The 18,527-nt window shown below is 41.7% G+C and overlaps 2 protein-coding genes across 5 annotated transcripts in view; one reads left to right on the forward strand and one right to left on the reverse strand.

Annotated features, from left to right (window-relative positions):
- agps (alkylglycerone phosphate synthase) overlaps positions 1 to 14,715 on the forward strand; it is a 30,399-nt gene extending 15,684 nt beyond the window's left edge. For 2 of the 3 annotated variants that reach the window (XM_044216814.1, XM_044216815.1), the window contains exons 11-20: positions 229 to 356; positions 1,257 to 1,308; positions 2,971 to 3,047; positions 3,133 to 3,245; positions 5,158 to 5,227; positions 6,364 to 6,425; positions 7,329 to 7,418; positions 8,840 to 8,939; positions 9,087 to 9,144; positions 12,988 to 14,715. In XM_044216814.1, coding sequence (XP_044072749.1) covers positions 229 to 356; positions 1,257 to 1,308; positions 2,971 to 3,047; positions 3,133 to 3,245; positions 5,158 to 5,227; positions 6,364 to 6,425; positions 7,329 to 7,418; positions 8,840 to 8,939; positions 9,087 to 9,144; positions 12,988 to 13,109 — 872 coding nt within the window. In that variant the 3' untranslated portion in view covers positions 13,110 to 14,715. Of the gene's footprint in view, positions 1 to 228; positions 357 to 1,256; positions 1,309 to 2,970; positions 3,048 to 3,132; positions 3,246 to 5,157; positions 5,228 to 6,363; positions 6,426 to 7,328; positions 7,419 to 8,839; positions 8,940 to 9,086; positions 9,145 to 9,349 lie in introns of all 3 variants that reach the window. The other variant, XM_044216817.1, reaches the window with a different exon arrangement.
- A 1,207-nt stretch (positions 14,716 to 15,922) lies between these two features.
- pde11a (phosphodiesterase 11a) overlaps positions 15,923 to 18,527 on the reverse strand; it is a 45,448-nt gene continuing 42,843 nt past the window's right edge. For both annotated transcript variants that reach the window (XM_044215988.1, XM_044215987.1), the window contains exon 20: positions 15,923 to 18,521. In XM_044215988.1, coding sequence (XP_044071923.1) covers positions 18,288 to 18,521 — 234 coding nt within the window. In that variant the 3' untranslated portion in view covers positions 15,923 to 18,287. The remainder of the gene's footprint in view (positions 18,522 to 18,527) is intronic.

Consider the following 18,527-nt stretch of genomic DNA (forward strand, 5'->3'; position numbering starts at 1 on the left):
TGCTCTTAAGTTGATAAATCTTAGGTGTCCCCCAGTGTGTGGTAGAACACTAGATCTGCTAGGTGAAATGTGAGACAAAGGTCACCCAAAGGACCCTTGGGACGTGTACCAGAGCCCTGTAAAACGGCCTTAAGTTTCGCTCTAAGAGGGGGTTAGGTCATATAAATTGTGGGAACTGATTTACTTATTTTTGTTCTACTCAAAATCTCTCACTGTGATTTTCCACAGGAACTCTGGGTGTGGTTACTGAGGTAACAATGAAGATTCGTCCGATGCCGGAGTATCAGAAGTACGGCTCAGTGGTATTCCCTAATTTTGAGCAGGGAGTTGCCTGTCTTCGAGAGGTTGCCAAACAGGTAGCATGTCAATCTATCCTTAAACATGTTGCGCTTTGTCACTGCTATCTCTCCCTGTCTCAACATGGCTAAGGCCAGAAACTTTTTGAATGTAATGCAATAAGCACTTTCAGGTTTTCACTTCACTTGTTTAAAACTGATCTGCCAAGAAAAATCAAGTATTTTTAGACCAACTTGTACTCTCTGTTAGAAGCTTTATAAGTCCAAGCTAAGCTATTCCCTGTAACAAAAATCCAAGAGTAGAACCTTTAAGCAGACCTTTTATGTTGAGACTCTTTACTGCTAAGACACTGCTTTGTATTCACAGCGTCCTAAAAGTGCAAAGGCAACTGTTGTCTGCTACTCTCATTTTGGCTTCTACTCTAAGTTAGTGCTTTGTGTCCAGTAGTGGAGCATGGTGGGTTCAACATTTACTGCTGTCGCCTAAAGGCCTTGACACACTAAGCCCACAGTCTTCTGTCAGGTGCTGTTGAGCATCTGTGGCCAGCTGTTCCTTGTAGTTTTAGTTTTCCTGATGTTGAGCATTTAGTGTAGTTCATCCTTTTTTTCACCTTCCACTTTTTCTATTCTTCTGCTACAACCAAAACACCTTGGTGATGCAAGTGCAAAGCAAATCAAGACTTTACACTGTCAATTGGAACTTTTTGTCAAGATGCATCAAGCTACAGGAAATTACTTGGAGTTTATAGACTGTACATCCGGGACATCTACCAAGAGAACAAAAGCTTTAAAGCCAAAGCTCCAACAGTTGCACTGAATGTTGACAATAATAAATATTGGTTGAATTTGGTCTGATATCATTTGGAGGCTTTATTTTGGCACAATCATTTGACATAATTCTGCCATTTTGTAGGAATTGTGATTCAAACAAATTAATATAGAACAACTTTTATTTTTCAGAGGTGTGCCCCGGCATCTATACGACTCATGGATAATGAACAATTTCAGTTTGGTAAGTTAAGTTTGATTATTCACAATATAGTCCAGCCTAAACTTAATGCATTACATGTTACTGCTGTCATTATCTCTTGTATGCGAACATCACTCTCATTTAAGCCCTCTGAGTGCTTTGTGGTGACCCTAATGTGTACAAGTAGGACTTTATTTGACCTGGTTTTTCATGAAGTGTTTTTTCCTTTTAGGCCAACCTTTGGCTTTGTTCACAGAGCTTTGCAACATGAGGCACATGGCAGGCTTTTGTTTCTCACACTGTCAAGTCAATTTTAGTTATATAGCCCAATATTAAATCACAATTTGCCTCAAGGGGCTTTACAATCTTTACAGCGTACAACACCCTCTGTCCTTACACCCTCGAGTCGGATAAGGAACCCCCCCCTCCAATATGTGGGTTGGAGGGGGGGGTTCACTGATGTACTGTATATGTATGTACTATATAAATAAAATTGACTTGACTACTGTATACCTCTGAGATAAGAACAATGAATGGCAATGGTACAGCATGCAATGATTTTACCTTCTACAGCACTGAATTGTTAAATTGATTATCATTATTTCTGAAGCAGAATAGCTGCACACACAGACAAAGAACTGAAGCAACATGCAGCATGACCCTGGCCAAAATTAAGTAGTTGTTACATTGAAATGTTATGATGTTGTTTCTTAAGGTCTTGTGGAATGTATCTGGCATTGCCAGAGATCTCTGTAAAGTTCCCCAGTCTCCAGGGATCTCATTATCTCCCCTATATTTCCACTTTTCACAGAGTAGGCACTTCTTAGCATTACGTAGGGAAGATGAAGTGACCAGGTTTTTCACTAACAACTAAAACTCATGGCTCTATGATACCTTCTTGGGCTTATTAGTAGCATGTTGTCACTTTTAATCATGTTGGCTGTTGAGTAAGGAGAGTTGATGTATGGAGGTTTTTTCAGATTGGGGCTGGGAAGTAGAATTTAGCACTGCCTGTCTTGATACACAAGATGAAAAATGAGAATGTTGTAGTAAGTAGTAGCATGTGTTGATATGCAAAAAAAAATACAACCAGACCACAGAGGGGACAGTTAAAAGGGAAATTATGCAAAGTGTAATTTTCTCTCTCTGGATGTTGAGTATTTAATTAACAAGTATGATGGCTGAAAGAGACCTAAAGACCTGCAATCAAATTTTGGAATGGAAACAATTAGGACACTAAGTGATGAAGAGACTTGAGCATGGGGGGAAATAAATGAACTGTTAAGTCTCGGCGACATCACCCATGACTTCCCTGCTGTGATTGATAACCATCCCATTGGCCCCAGCCCCTCATTTTCACATGTCCACAGGCGCTTTTGTGCGTCCGATCAGGAATAAATCAAAAAGTGTGGGTGAGGAAGACGGATATCGCTGTGTCAACCCCACTTCCCTTCGGAAACCCTCTGATTTATAGTCGCTGTCGCTGGCAGCCACTGGCCAGTTGTAAAGTTATTCAAATGTTACCATTTATTTTTCCTCCTTTTGTTTGAAACCCCAAATAAATCTGACTCGCTTGCCCTCTCAGAACACTGGAGGATGCAAGCAGAAGCAGGGGTATGACTAATGTGTGAAAGAAATGATCCGTTTTTCAGGCCCATTTCTTTGTGAATGGACGGAGCTGATTCTGATCTGATATTTTCATAGGTCATGCCCTGAAGCCTCAAGTATCTTCAATTTTCACATCCTTTGTGGACGGGTTGAAGAAATTTTACATCACCAAGGTAAAAAATAATTAGAAGTGAACATCACCAGTTGATTGGCCCGAATGTTTTTCATGAAAATTTAATCCGCCTCTTTAATCACCAGTTCAAAGGGTTCGACCCCAACCGCTTGTGTGTGGCCACCCTATTGTTTGAGGGAGACCGTGAGAAGGTCCTGCAGCATGAGAAGCAAGTTTATGACATCGCTGCTAAATTTGGGTAAGTAGTTGTTCTCTCTCCCTCTCCCTGTCTTGTGACAATGCGCGTCACAAAGATCATTTGCAGAGCCCGGCCATGTTAAAGCACAGAAATGACAAAGCACCTTTTGGTGTGACTTTGAACATGATGGGGAGCTGCCTGAGGCCCTGATGTCACTTTATTTAACCAGCCATTATGTCGTAGCAGTGAAAAGGATGGAGAAGCACAGTTACACACTTCAGACTTGGCCTTCTACTCAGTAGTTGGTCTCGGTGTGGATTGATGGATCACATGTGGACGTCCTCCTGTCAGGCCAGTTTTTATGTTAAAGTAGTTGTGGTGTGGGCGGTGATAGTAGGGCACAGCTCCCCTCAGGACAGTACAGGGCGAGAGGACACAGCCTGGGAGTGCTTCGCTGTTGTGATTGATCATGAAACGGATCAATGAGGACTTAGGTGGAAATCAGTTACCTGTCAGCCTGAGAGGGATGCTCTCTCTATCCTGGGCCTGTTTTAAACCCATAACCGTAGTTTCATAGATGAGTTCAACCAAACATGATTGAAGCTTTGTGCCGTCCAGGTGATTATTGTGATCAATTATTATTGTTTATTGGTGATTCTAAGGTGCTTTGAAGTCAGATGCCAACAAAAAGCACAGTGTTCACAGTTTGGAACTTAAAACAGTTTCAAAAGAGTTTTACGCATGTGAATGCCATCTGTTCTCGATTCTCTCCATACTTTTTGTTTATTATTTGGTTTATTATTTTTGGTTTTATTTAGAAAATATGTGAAATTGTTTATTTTGAATATTGAAAAAAAAATCCAAAAAGCAATAAAAATCTTAAAATGTGATTTTAAAGATACCATTTGCAACCATTCTGTTTTTTTTGTTGTTGTTGTTTTTTTCCAACTCACTTAAAGGGACTCTTGTACTAAATTAGCCACTAGTTTGAATTTTCCCGTATTCTTCTCTTCATATCCTATTACCAGAACATTTTCCGATCTGTTTTTATCACAACAGGACTGTAAATTCTATGGTCTGCACCCTCTTGTTGTAAGAACAGCTTTTGGGTACACAGAGATAGAAAAGTCCAGGTGACAGATTGATGACTGTTGGTTCAAACCAAATTCTGTTTTTTTCTCTCAAAAGTCTGTAAAAAGGAAAAAGTGAGCCTTATATATACTGTGCAGTGTGCATACAAATATAAATGAAGTTGCATTTTTAGGGGAAACTTACCAACAAAAAGGCGTCCTAAAATAAAAAAAAATTTGATGAAAAAAGTGTCACTCAATTCTTGATATATTTCAACTATCATTTGAATGTAATACAAACTAGTCAAAAACCAACATCTCATTACAGCACAAGTTTAAACAGGGGACAAACCAGGGATCCTTAGTGCTCAGGGCAATGTCAGTGATTTCTTCCTGGGTAAGGCTTATTGATTATATATTACTGTTAGTGTAACTGCTTGGCCCAGTGCCCAGATTTAGCAGGTACCTGGAGCACTGCCCTGGTAATAGCCAGCAATTAAATCATAAGAAACTTGTCAGTTACATGCGGCATCCTCTGCTTTTATAGTGTTATTTCAAATAAATCGTGATCACCCATCAGATCAAGTGCCAGTGATGGATTGGTGCGGTTCTGTGAGGAATAATTTCTTATGGTTTTGGGAAACGGGAAGCAGGGTGAAAATCAATATAGTGATTTTCTAATGAGCTTGGCCTGATTAGTTTGGGCGGTAGATGAAAATTTGATTACCCACTGCAGGTGATGGATGTGTGGCTGACCTGTGGCGATGCACGGTGCATAGCTTCATTGATCTGTACATTGTTGGATTGACAGGCTCCCAGGCAGCTGTTGTGAGGGGAGCGGTCTGACCAACAAAGCTTCAAGAAAAGAGCTGTTAAATATTAACCCTGTTATCTGCTTCCAGGGGCCTGGCAGCTGGAGAGGACAATGGGCAAAGGGGCTACATGTTGACCTTCGTCATCGCTTACCTCCGGGTGGGTCACTCCTCTGGCTTTTTTTCTGCCTGAGCTGATGGGCAGGTGGGGCGGGCCGGCGGGGAGGACTCAGTCTGACAGCAGATAAGATAGTGAGCAGCACAGAAAGGCTGCAGAATGTGACCTCGGGAGGTCTCTGATTTGATCTGGTCACAGTTGTTGTCAGAGTGTCTAACACTTAGGTATCTACATCATGAGGAGAGCACAGCAGTTGCAGTCAAAATGACAATGGAGAGTTGTCTTAGGTCAGTCCTGTCAGAGGCCTTTTTTGTCATATAAACAAGCAAGGAGTTTACATTTACTTAAATAACCTGGTTACTCCAGGCTTTCTGTAGTAATATGCTTTCTTAAACATCATGTGTATGAGAAACTCGGTTTCTGCAATCGAGGTACAGGAAGCCGATTTTTTGAACATTCATACGGGTAATCAGGCTTCAAATTGGGTTTTATATGTACGCATGTGCATGACAAAGACTTCAGGTATGGAAAATATAGCTTTGACAACAGAGCAGCTTAAGAATGAAAGGAAAGATCATTACACATCATCAGATACAAAATGATTCAAAGTCAAACTGAAACTGACACAAAGTAGCCTGTCTAGAAGTCTAAATAAGTCAGTTTCCACAGCTGAACAGGCACACACTCAAATTATGGTTTGAAAGTCAGACAGACATGTCCTCTCTCATAAAATGTAACCGTCTAAGCAACTAGACACTCATTTGAGCATTAAAATTAGCAATGAACTGAAATCTCATGAAGAAAACAGAATCTTTGAAGTTTGCTTTATTTCCCACATTGCACACATCTTTCACACTGTAAGGGAAAACTGTGCTCTCACTACAGAGCCTGTCCACTCCCTGCATTGTCGATCCAAATGCACCAACAAAACAAACAAAATTAAAAAAACTAAGGAAGCACCATCTTCTATCACTAATACAGTACAATCAGTAAGCTATGGTTCCAAAATAAGGTTGGGGTCGTGGAGAAATCTGATTACTGACCAGTACATGTGAATTTTACAGTAACCAGCCTGCTACAGTGATTCCCCCAGCATCCTCGTTTCTTGTGTGCATGTAAATGTCCTGAATGACCGTTAACCTATGAGCCTACTAATGCTAATAGTGTCTTCTGAGCAGGACCTGGGGATGGACTACTATGTGATCGGGGAGTCCTTTGAAACCTCTGTGCCTTGGGACAGGTAAATATACTGATGTGAGCTTTAGGCTGTTCTCCGTTTATTTTAAGTAGCTGCAAACATTTTTCTTTACTCGCCTCCCACACAGGCAAGTCCTAAGAGAGTCCTCTTTCTTCCTCCTGCTCCTATTTCCTCTCTTTTCTTTTATTTCTCTTTGCCTCTGTCTTTGACATTCACCTTCATGCCTGCCTTCTCCCCCCCATTAACCGGCTCTGCGTTGGCGGAAGCATTGCCTCCTCAGCATACAAACACGCCATTACTGACACACACAAACACACACACACACACACATACACGCACCAGGAGAGACCTATCTCTGTGTGTGTTCTGTGTGAGGAAATGCAATGTGAGCCACATATTCATCTCACACCCACATGTGGTGTGTTGTGCATTTTCTACTTGGTTTCATCATCGTTTTCTCACACACACACACACACACACACACACACACACACACACAAAACCAGGAGCACACACCGCTCCATGTTGTGTAACATGCCTGACGGGAGAGACCAAGAGATCAGGCACTGAGGCGAGCATATGTGCCTGGCTCATTACCCATCCTCCTCCCCATCCTCCACTCTCTACACACGGCTGCACATGCTTAGGACTGGCGGCCATTTCCACACCAGTGGGAACCTCTCCCACAATGGTCGTCATGTTAGTCAGTCTCTCCTCCTCCTCCTCTTTTCTGGCCTTGTGTCTTTTTCTGAATTTTAATCATTTTGCGTTGGTAATTAATTCAGTTTAATGTAAGTTCTCTATACGTATGAGTGTATGAGTACGTATGTTTGAAATACACAAATATCACAGTTTATATTGTGATTTTCTTGTGAAACTCGAACGTCATTTTGCAATTCTGTTTTGTTAATTTTAAACAAATTCTGCCATTGACTTTATTTCCAGGGTGTTGGACATTTGCAGAAATGTAAAGGCACGCATCATTCAAGAGTGTAAAGACAAAGGAGTGCAGTTTTCACCATTATCCACATGCAGGTAATGTTTGCAAATGACTTAATGCAAAGAGGCCCTGACTACTGCTCGGTATCATTTCAAATCTTTAGAGACAAGTGCAGATACAATGTGCTGAGTTTCGGTACCACTAACAAAAACAGTAAACCAAACAACAAGTATAAACATTTTTTTTCTACAAAACCCTTTTTTTCATTCAACAAAAGAGGTCAAAAAGGTCTGAAAAGTTAAAGGATAAGGCTTGCATTGTTCTATATTTTTGTTATTGTGAAAATGAAAAGACCAAAACCAACAACGTCTTTCGATAGTTTCCTACTTCCCTACCCTATCTGTGGTCCATTTGTTAATACTGACATAAGATTTAAATCTCTAAAAACGGGTCACATATGTCTACTTTCATTATTAATAGAGGGTAATTAACTTCGTAGACCAGCTGGGCACTGTAGTTTTTAGCAAACTTCACTCAAACAGGAGTAAATAGTGCATTTGTTGGAGACTATTTTAAGCAGTGTATTAATACACATTTGGTGCTCTAGTGAATATTTACAGCAGGATGGTGTATGTAAGACTGACTCAAAATAAACTACAGTGACCATGTTCATCATAACGAAGGAACATGTCACCCTGTGGCTCATTTATGTGTTTTTAATCATTTGTGGACATTTATTGCCAACTTTTGGTACTTGGCCGTCAACAATACTGAACATTTTGTTCAATATCAAAAAGTATTGAGGTCACATACCCCGTCCTACTCCCGACCCCTGGTGAGTTAGCAAGAGCCACACAGGCAGACAGACGGACAATCTGACAAACAGACGGCGAGCCGGTTGAGGAGCGCCAGGCTTCTGCTCGCCGATTGTGGACAGAATAGGCCTCAGCCTGATTATGCTGCAGCCATTCATTTCCCTGGCTGCAGTCTGTCACATGATTGATTTGTCCATTTAACCTCTAGAACAGTCAGTGTGCCAGGTGATGGGCCATGTCAAATGAACAAGGGCTCTGCACCCTGCTCCTCCGCAGGGAATCGAGGCCAGAGAGAACATGCAAACTGGAGAAGCATTTTATTCTTAACACATTTTATTCTGTATGTGTTAGTTAGTTACTTGCAGTACAAATGTGGCTTAGATGATTCAGTAAAAGCATTTGATGGCCATTTAAAGTCTGATAATGTTATGTTATTAAAGGTGACAGAGCTTTCACGCTGCCTCCGCTTTCTGGAAACCATGAATGGAATTGAGGTCAGGGGTTCACTGGGGAAAGCCAAACCTCCCACTTTACATTGTCTTCAAATTATGAAGGAAAAATTCATATTGTATGAAAATGGAGCCCCTTGACAAAACACTGCTCTCTGTATTCATGTAAATTAGATTTTCAGAGCTGAAGGGGAAACATTAAAGAGTCTTTTCTGCTTGTTTAAACACAACTCTTACTTGTTTTTCCTACAGGGTTACTCAGACGTACGACGCTGGTGCCTGTGTCTACTTTTATTTTGCCTTCAACTACAGGGGACTCAGTGATCCAGTACACGTGTATGAACAAGTGGAGGTATGACCAGTTTTATTTTTTCTCAACATTATGGCGTGGGCCAGTCCTTTCATAGATCATAATTACATCGGATTTGATGATACGTTGAATCTCCTGCACCCCAGAGAGAGATATGACTGACTGTGGTTTTATTTTTGTTTTTCCCAGCACGCAGCTAGAGAAGAGATCCTTGCCAATGGAGGGAGCTTGTCACATCACCACGGAGGTACCACAACCTGAAAAGTTCATACAAAAATATTGGGTCTGTTTTTGCAAACATGTATTAAACAGGTGCATGCTAGCAAGCAGGCGACCAGTCGTGCCGTAATTGTACATTTGGTCGGAGATCTTTCATTGCTTCCTTCACGTGTCCAAAATATGTTCCTGCGGCTCAGACGAATGGCTCTGACTCTGCTTTTTGTTCATTTCAGCGGTGACCAAATGAAATGTGAGCAGGAGAGGGCGGCGAAACAACTCTCTGGGCCCCATCAGGGCTAAACGAAATGGCTGCCTTATCTATATTGCCATCCGCCTCGCTGTTTTCATACATCACTTCAGGCTATTCATCACACCTGTCAAAAACAGTATGCAGTGAATCAGCTGCGATATTAAATCACAATTTTTCCTGAAGGCGGGGACGGGTTCAAAATTAAAAGATTGCTAATAAAAAGGAGGCGGCGGGCTGGGGGTAAATGATGCCGCCGTTATCACCGGCTGTATACTGACCTCCAAACGGTGGCCCAGCCACCCAGAGCAGCACAGGGAGGTGACAGGGGGGGAGAGGAGGGGATATTGATGCAGCTCCCGCGTGCGAGGCCCACTCTGTAATTGTGATTAATAACAGTAGGGCTCGCTATCTGGGCGCAGACAGGCCGGTTTGTCTGCCCACAATCAGTGTTTGACAAATGGAGCTAGTTTCACTGGGTTTTGTGTATCAAACAAAACAGATGTAGTCAAGGATGGTGAGGTGGGAGGGCACCGCAGGAAATATACATTTTTGCGGCCCTATATTTACAGCAGGTCAGTGTTGTGCTGTGTGGGCGTAAGTAAGAGAATCTGGGCGTGTAGAGCGCTGTACCTGTTTGTCTGCAGGACATAATACTCAGCTAACACCACCATGTGTTGACTGCTGTCCACAAAAACACTGACAATTTTAACTTCAGATGGAGTCATATTTATCACACTTACTTACAGGCAAAAGCTCAGTTATATGTTTGATTATTCGCTGGTTCTGAAAGCCAGAACATTGGGAGAAATGTCCTCTTTAACTAGGTCACCAGTGTCGCAGCGGTGAAGAGTTGTTGAACATCCATCACCAGGAGAGTCATCCATCTATCAGCCCTGCACCGTGGCTTCTAAGCCAATACTCTGGTTCGGCCATATCGCAGGAGCGCAGGGCCGCTACCTTATCCCGTCTTTCATGTCCTGACCCCCATTTGTCAGAGAAGCCCAGGGGGGAGTGAGAGCAGCGTGTCAAGGGGTTGAGGCTCAGCCTGGCCTCTACGGTCTCCTCTGTGTGAGGGCCACCCCGGGGTGCCCAGCATCTTCACCTCACCTTGTGGCCCTGCAAAGCTCCACTCTCACTAACTCGAAAACACGAAAAATGACCTGATTTGGTGAAGTTCCCCTCTTGCCTTTCGCCCTGTGCTTTTTCACACAAGAAAAATATGACACTTTAAAAAAATAAATAAAAAATCTGTCATTTCTGAAATAACTACCTGCATTTCTTTGCATGTCTCAGCTGCACAGACCAAGCCTGGTGAGATTGATTGCAATAGCAAGCAAAAAAGAGAGAATATGACAAGATAGATGTGTAAATTATCACAGTGATGGAGGCAATGATGCAGTCCCAGCACCTTCTGTTTTCTCTCCTTTTCCTTAGAGGAGGGAGGGATGGAGGTGGAACAAGGAGGAAGGGCTAAAGAGGAGGAGGTTGTAGAGAGCAGGGTACTTTCTTAGTTATTGGGTAGCAGCGGATTTGGTCCCTCTGTCACCATCTGGAGGTGCGTGTGGTATCAGAGTCCCTGGTGACCCCGCTGTGTGCCCTGTTTTGTCAGGAGACGGGCCTCACTAGCCTCATGGCTGATCCCCATCTGGGTTTCCTGGCTGGACCCTGATAACACAGCAGCAATGCATCAAGGCAGCCCCCTCTCTCAGCATGCCCTATTAACACTGGAGCTCCCCTGCTAGTGATGCAAAGAGAGGCGTGTAGCGAGGGAAGGGATGTCATGTGAACGCTCCCATCATACACTTTGCAATTTTCAGGCCTCCGTATCTAATCTCAAGTGATTACACTGCTGGTTTCAAGTGTTTACTCAGCAAGCAGCACCTGTTCTAAACTGCTCTGTTCTCAAATTTATCTTTTTGACTTTTCGAATATAGATATCGTCTGTTTCTTTTAAGTTGACCTCCAAAAGTAACATTTACCCAGCTCGGATCGGACATATTTTAAGTTAATTTCTGTCAGTCGTTTCTTTATTCATTTTTGTTTCTTTATTAATGTAGCCATCGTAAAGTCCTTTGATTAAGGCCCCATTGAATAAAATCTTCTGATAATGACTAGATATTGTCAAAACCTCCAGATGCTGCAGGGGTGTTCTTGTGAACCGGTGGTCAAAACTGCATACTATGTAATTGCAACATCCCCTGCTTGATTCAGGCTGGCGACTAAAGCTGCAGCTATTAACAGTTATTTTGATTATCAATTAATTTATTATTTTTTGGATCAGTCTTTTAGTCTAAAAAATGTCAACATTGTGAAAGATGCATGTCACAGTTTCTTAAACTAAAGCCTTGTTGACAATCGATTTATTATTTTCTTTTGATTAATTGACTACTCAGTTAGACACTGCTAGGCATTGTAGGATTAACCTTTCAGAGCAGGCTGGGGCAAAAAATTACTGTTGGACCCCTATTGTAGTTTTATTAAACGCCATTTTATTTAGGAATATATGCCATGTGAGCACAGGGCCCCTTAACATAACAGAGCCACAAAATAAGACAATACGTTAGTTGATATTGTACCTTAGCGGTTCTAATACCTTAACAAATGTGCAATTAATTAAATTACCAAAAACTAAATGACACTCAGTGAGTCTGGGGCTTTTGGGGGTCTTGGGGCCCCTCTGCAGTTGCCCGCTTAGCACGGCCAGGATGACAAAGATGATCTGAAAATCCTCAGCATCTGTAGAAAATGTGAAACCTCAAAGTTGGTCCTCATCATACAGATCGTGGCTGTGTTTACAAAACAATTCTACAGCTTTATTGGCTTGTAGAAAATGAACGTTTTTATTTGAAGTTCTCTAACTAGAGTTTGGCTCTCCAGTTAGGTTTTTCTCGTCCTCCGCAGTCACCAGATCTCTCGCTGGCTCCAGACTCTCCGCTAAGAACCTGTCGGGTACAGACGCTGTGGAGTATGTCGGACTGGACAGCTGGTGAAGCAATGGGCACCCTCACTAGGCTTCATGCCACAGCCGCTCTCACTCCTCAGGTTGGAGGTTTGGAGGAGGAACAGGGAGGGTGAAGAGCGGCTGAAAGCCAAAGTCCTGCTGACAGAGGACCATTGTGTGGTGCTCCGCGGTTGGCTTTGGCACCCTGTTGGTGATCAGGCCAGTGTCACAGGGCACAGAGCGGCATTCAGGACAAGGAAGCACAACAGCCTCACAGGTCAGCTGGAGGAGCGCGCTCGTGTGCACAATGAGACAGAAACACACACAGAGAAAACGCTCCAGTGACTCTGGAGGGAGGGAAATGGAGGGGAGTGGTGGCTCAAAGAGTGAGGGAGCCGGGGACGCCCCACTACAGCCGCCAGCCGGCCCCTCCTCTGGGAACACACAGAGCCTAATGAGTTTGATAGTCTGCTGAGCTCCATAAATCATGCCATGCAAAACATTTCTCCTCTCTGAATAAAAGCATTTATCACCCTCTGTTTATTCACTCACTCTCACAAGATTGATTGGCTCCCAGCAGCCTGCTGAGCAATCAGCCGTGCCGATTCCTCTATTTCTCCCCCTCGGTCCTCTTCCTTGAGTTTATTTATTTATTTATTTTCTCTCCTCTTGTCATTCAGTGGGGAAACTTCGGAAGGAGTGGATGAGAGAGACCGTCTCCAACGTCGGCATGGGGATGCTTAAGTCTGTCAAGGACTACGTGGACCCCAATAACATCTTCGGCAACAGGAACCTCCTCTAATTTCCCGCTCCTGTCCGTCTTTATCTCACCCTTTTTTCTAAAAGCATCTTGAGCATTTTGGTTTAATAGATACTAAATGTAAATTTAAAATGGACAGAGATCTTTTTCATCTAAAGTGTCATTCGGTGCCATTTACTGATTCACCCAAACCTTTTCTTTTACATTATATTGCACTTAATATGCTGTAACAATCATTGTCATTCATGATGAAGTTCATTTTTGCTGTTGGGTCATGACCTCTACAGCCACGATGCAACAAAACCTTGATTTTGTCATATTTGCTTATGTTTAACCATTTCCTAAATATCCTTGCCAACATGGTTAATTCATCTGTTTGTTTTTACTTTTCCTCTGTGTGTGTGTGGGTGTGTGGCACTTCTTTAGTGGTGAGTTCAAGATGAATGCGCTTTCTAAAGCTCTGTGCCTTTCTAAAGCTTTTGTCTGCCGTCCCCTTCTCCTACTACACACTCTGCTGTTGTATGTACAGTGAGTCCCTTTGTGAAGCAACTTGGACATGATGTTTTCTGTGTCTCTAGTTCATCTTCCTCACCCTCACGCCTTTTGTTGTACTGACCTATTGCCATAAGAGACTTTTTCTGGACTGTGTGTGTGTGTGTGTGTGTGTGTGTGTGTGTGTGTGTGTGTGTGTGTGTGTGTGTGTGTGTGTGTGTGTGTGTGTGTGTGTGTGCGCTTCTTGTTCTACTAAAGCCTCCCTCTGCCCCACCAAATTTTAACCTAAGAAGTACAGTATGATTACAGAGAGATATTCCTTGTGTGTTTATTTTTGTTGTACTGAAAGCATTTACCTTGCATGGTTTGTTACTGAGAAATTGAAGTGAGGGGAAAAAAAACATTGTGTTTTTCCTTCTGCTTCAACGTGACCGCACTTGCAAATTTTAAGGCCTCTGGATCCCGGTGCTCGCGTTGTACCAAAGACTCAACACATCAGATCATGCAAACATACTAACATACGTAAACATATGTTGACATTTAGTAACTTCATGCACAGCTAAACTGTATTTTTTTAATCAGTATATGCAAAGATAACCCTTCCGAGAGCTGTAGATATTTGACTGTTACATGTGCTTTCTATTAAACACAATTACATCATGTTTCTTATGTTCAAGACACTATTGAATTATTTCTGCTCCATGTAATTGGTGTTGCCCAGAAATTCCTCCTGAAATAGTTTTCCCTCGTTAGTGTGTCTGTACTGTGTAAAGGTTTTTGGAACGGATACTGTAATGTACTACAATTAGATACCAGACTTGTACTATTTGTCACTGTTAACCAGCGATTCTGAAGCAAAGCAAAGCTTTAAGAGAACCGTTTGCTGAGGAATCTTGCCTTTTTTCTCCCTTCTGATCTGTGCGTCACATTTTCCTGGACCACCATGTCCTTTTTAATTCATAATATTTCCCCAAATAAAAGGACTCATTAGGGACCTATCATGTGACTTTTTACCTCCTGTGTCAAAATCGTGCGAGAGCTTTTGAATGTTATGGATGTACCTTTTTTTTGTTATTTTCCACTTCTCTTAACAACGTAGTAACATCCAAGTACATTTTGTCAATGCTGTTTGTGCAATAAATTGAGCTAAAACATCCCAGTTGAGTTTTCTTTTAGCAAAAACAATCAAAGTCATTCCCCTCTTTCTCATGCATAATTTCCAATCCAGCTCTTCAGCAGTAGCCTTTGTTTGTGTTGTAAGACAGCGCTAGGAGGGTCAACAGGAGCAGGTTTTTGTTTGCTCTTCCTCTACCTGCGCCACACTGAGCTCAAGGTAATCCAGCACAGAGGGGTTTAACAGCATTGCATTTTGCTTCCTGACAGGAAAGATTTTTTTTTTTTCTACACACAGACTCTTTTGGGAGTCATCTTCACCCACACAGCCACCCACACACTGCTTACTGACGTCACCGCCACCTATCAACAGCAATAGAGCTCAGCCTCGGACGATGAAATACACTGCAGCTATATCACACTGTAGTTTAATACAGAGGATTGTGTGAATGAATACACCGGATATAAATAAGACAGGATTTAGACTTTATTTCTGATCAGTCACTGTAATTGTTAATTGAGTTGTGTAATATTGATTACAGATGCATATACTTGCAGCTAATTCCTGTTTTCTCCTGTTAATATTATAAAAAATAATAATATTTTCTTCTTAGCCTGACTGCATCATGCAATTTCTTTTCATGACTTCTATCTCAATGAAATGTGCGTATACCTGCAGTATTTCATTGAGATATATTTCATGTGTAAAGATACATTTGTCCACATGAGGTCAGCACTGCACTGGGAGAAATACTGTACCAAACTGTGAGGCACAATCAGTGGTGGAGGAAGTATTCAGCTCCTTTACTGAAGTAAAAGTAGCAATACTGGAATATAGAAATACTCCCAAGTCCTGCATTGAAAGCGTCACTTAAGTAAAAGTATGTATGTATTATTAGTGAGACGTACTTTAAGTACTCAAAATGCAGAAAAATGGCCCCTGAGAGTGCTTTACTATTATATATTACAGTATATTATTAGATTGTTATTACTGATGCATTTAAGTGTAAGAAGCATTTTACTGTTGTAGTTGGTCTAGCTAATTTTAACAATGTTATATACTGTTGGGTAGTTTATAACAATTCATTATATTTTATAAGATCATATGTTTTGTATGTAAAATCAATCTGTAAAGTAACGAAATGTGGTGGAGTACAATAGTACAATATTTCCCTCTGAATTGTAGTGGAGTGTACTTGAGTATAGTGTTTGAGTAAATGTACTTTTGTGTCAGAATAAACCAGAAGACATATAGCAGCATATTTTAATTTAAACTCTGAACAGAAACATTGCACATTTGCCTTTTCATGCCTTACATTTCTTTCAGTTTAGCCCGCTGTAAATAAATCCAGAGCCCAAACTGGGAGAGGAAAGAAGAAATACAAGAAGCATGTTACATCGCAAAAAAGACAAGTAGAAGTTGGCCACATTTGGAGACCTAATAGAAAAATAGAACAGCGATATTCATAATTCACGTTACATGATGCAATAGAATTTAAATCATGCATTTCCAATGAGATAATGTGCTTACTGATGAAGTTCAAAATACGAGGTATTTGTTGGCTCACATGTTTGCTACATCCTTAGCAAGTGGTTGAATTTAATACTGCATAAAACATGCAATTAAAATTTTTTCTGGTCAACTTCAATTCAGCTCTTCATCTAAAATACAGTAGAGCACACAGATCCATGCCACACAATGTGCACAGTCACTTTTTAAACTCCAATTAACAAAGCTACAACACAGTTCATAAGGCATACCCCCACACACACACACCCAAAAAATACAATACTTATAATAATATCAAAATAATAGCTTGTGACTACCTGGGCACTTCAGTACTACAAGTTTCAGCATCTCAGTATTCTTTTGGAGATTATAAAAGCTGTTTAAGTAGCATTTGTGAGGCAAATTTTATTTAAAGCAAAAGTCCAGCATTTTAGGAAATATGCTTATTTGCTGTCTGGCAGCAAGGTAGATGAGAGGATACCACTCTCATATTTTCCCCTTAAATAAAGCTACAGCCAGCTGAGGGTTAGTTTAGCACAAAGACGGTTAGCTTACCACAGAAACTGGAAATGGGGAAAAAGCTATCCTGAGTCTGTCCATAGGTAACAAAATCCACCTACCAGCACCTCTAAAGTTCACAAATTAACATGTGCCATTTGTTTAATCCATACAAAAACCAAAAAGGAAAAACGTCAATTCGCTGTTTTACAGGGGTTATGTGTTGGACTATTTCTTGTCTCAGACCAGTTGCCTGGCAACCAGAGGAGACTGTAGAAAGTTACTGGTCGTCCTGGCCAAGAAATAGTCCGACACAACTCTTTGTAAAATGGTACACTTCGGTTTTTGTTCAGATTAAACAAACAAATTATAACATTTTAATTAATGAGCATTGGAGGTGCTAGTAGGCAGATTTTATTACCTTTGGCTAGCTGTTTTCCCCTGTTGTCAGTCTTTGTGCTATGCTAAGCTAAGCTAAGCTAAGTTAAGCTCACCGTTGGCTGGCTGTAGCCTTATATTTAAGAGACAGATATGAGAGTGGTATCGTCTCATTCTTTCCGCCAGAAAGTGAGTACGTGTATTACTTAAAATTTTAAACAATTCTTTTAACTGTAGTTTAGTGAGGAGTTTATATTAAATGTAACATTACTTTGCTTTATGGTTCAGCTGTCTGTGATAAGTCAGCAGATGAAAGGAGTTTTTCTGCAGAAATTAATGTGTTATCAGAACAACTTCATCAAGGCACATTGTGTGTGTTTGTGTGTGTGTGTGACAAGCAGGACCCTGCATTTATAAAATTGGGCAAAATAGATTTCTATATGTATATAATGTTAATGCTTTGTGGCTAACATGGGGTTAAGACATAACTGCAGTCATTGGTTTTACAAATTATGGCAAAAACATGTCATGGTTCAACATGGATTTCCATACTATCTAAGAATGACGAGGCCATGCATTTTTCATTAGGATCTTAAAACAAGGCACAGGAAGGGAGGGAGCGGAGCACTCAATTTGCATTGCGAGTGCTGTCACAGGTCCTGCTGTTCCTGCACCCCTTTATCCTTCAGAAACTCTACAGCCACATTACAATCCAGAGTTGACAAGTTTTTAAACAGCACTTATAAATAACCCAATAGCCTATGTACAGATTTACAAAAAATATCTCTGTTACCCCGGACAAAATGCGAGCAACGAGGAGGTACCGAGAGCAAAACGAACCACAGCAGAGACAAACATTCTTCTCCAATATCCTCCATGCCTTGTTGTGCCAAAAATCTGTGCAATGCCCAGAATAGTTAGCGTTAGCTCACTGGTTGATGTGTTGACACAGTGGTTTGAGTTTCCTTTCTGACATGGTGTCATCAGCTGATTTGTAGCTGCTCCAACAAGCTTGCCAAACTCAGCTCTGTCAGCCCTCAGCACAGGAAGACTGAAGGGCAGAAAAACCTCTATGATTGCGCCGCACTCAAGTCTAAAGCTCATCTCTAGTAGCAAAAGCGAAGAGGAGCAGAGCCCAAGACCCTCTGCATGCACTGCACTGCCTCTGTTGCAGGCTGCATTTAAGAGGAAATAAGCCTAAGAGATCAGCTCGGACGTGGCATCAGAAGCTAACTAACAGGTTTAGATGGTGTGCCATCAGCATTGCCGCTACAGCAGGGTGTGCTGCCCGTTTTGGCCACAGTGCAGCCGCTTGTGTCTGTGCTGTCGCCACTGCAGGGGCTCGCGGGTGGAGAAACACTCTGGCCACGTTGTCTCTTCCTGTTCAGTTCCTCCCATTTGGCCCTGTTAGCTTTGATCATGTCAAGCATCGGCTGAAGTTTGGGATTCAACTTGACCAGAGTCTAGAG

This window comes from Siniperca chuatsi, linkage group LG12 (assembly GCF_020085105.1).
Source record: "Siniperca chuatsi isolate FFG_IHB_CAS linkage group LG12, ASM2008510v1, whole genome shotgun sequence".
Lineage (NCBI taxonomy): Eukaryota > Metazoa > Chordata > Actinopteri > Centrarchiformes > Sinipercidae > Siniperca > Siniperca chuatsi.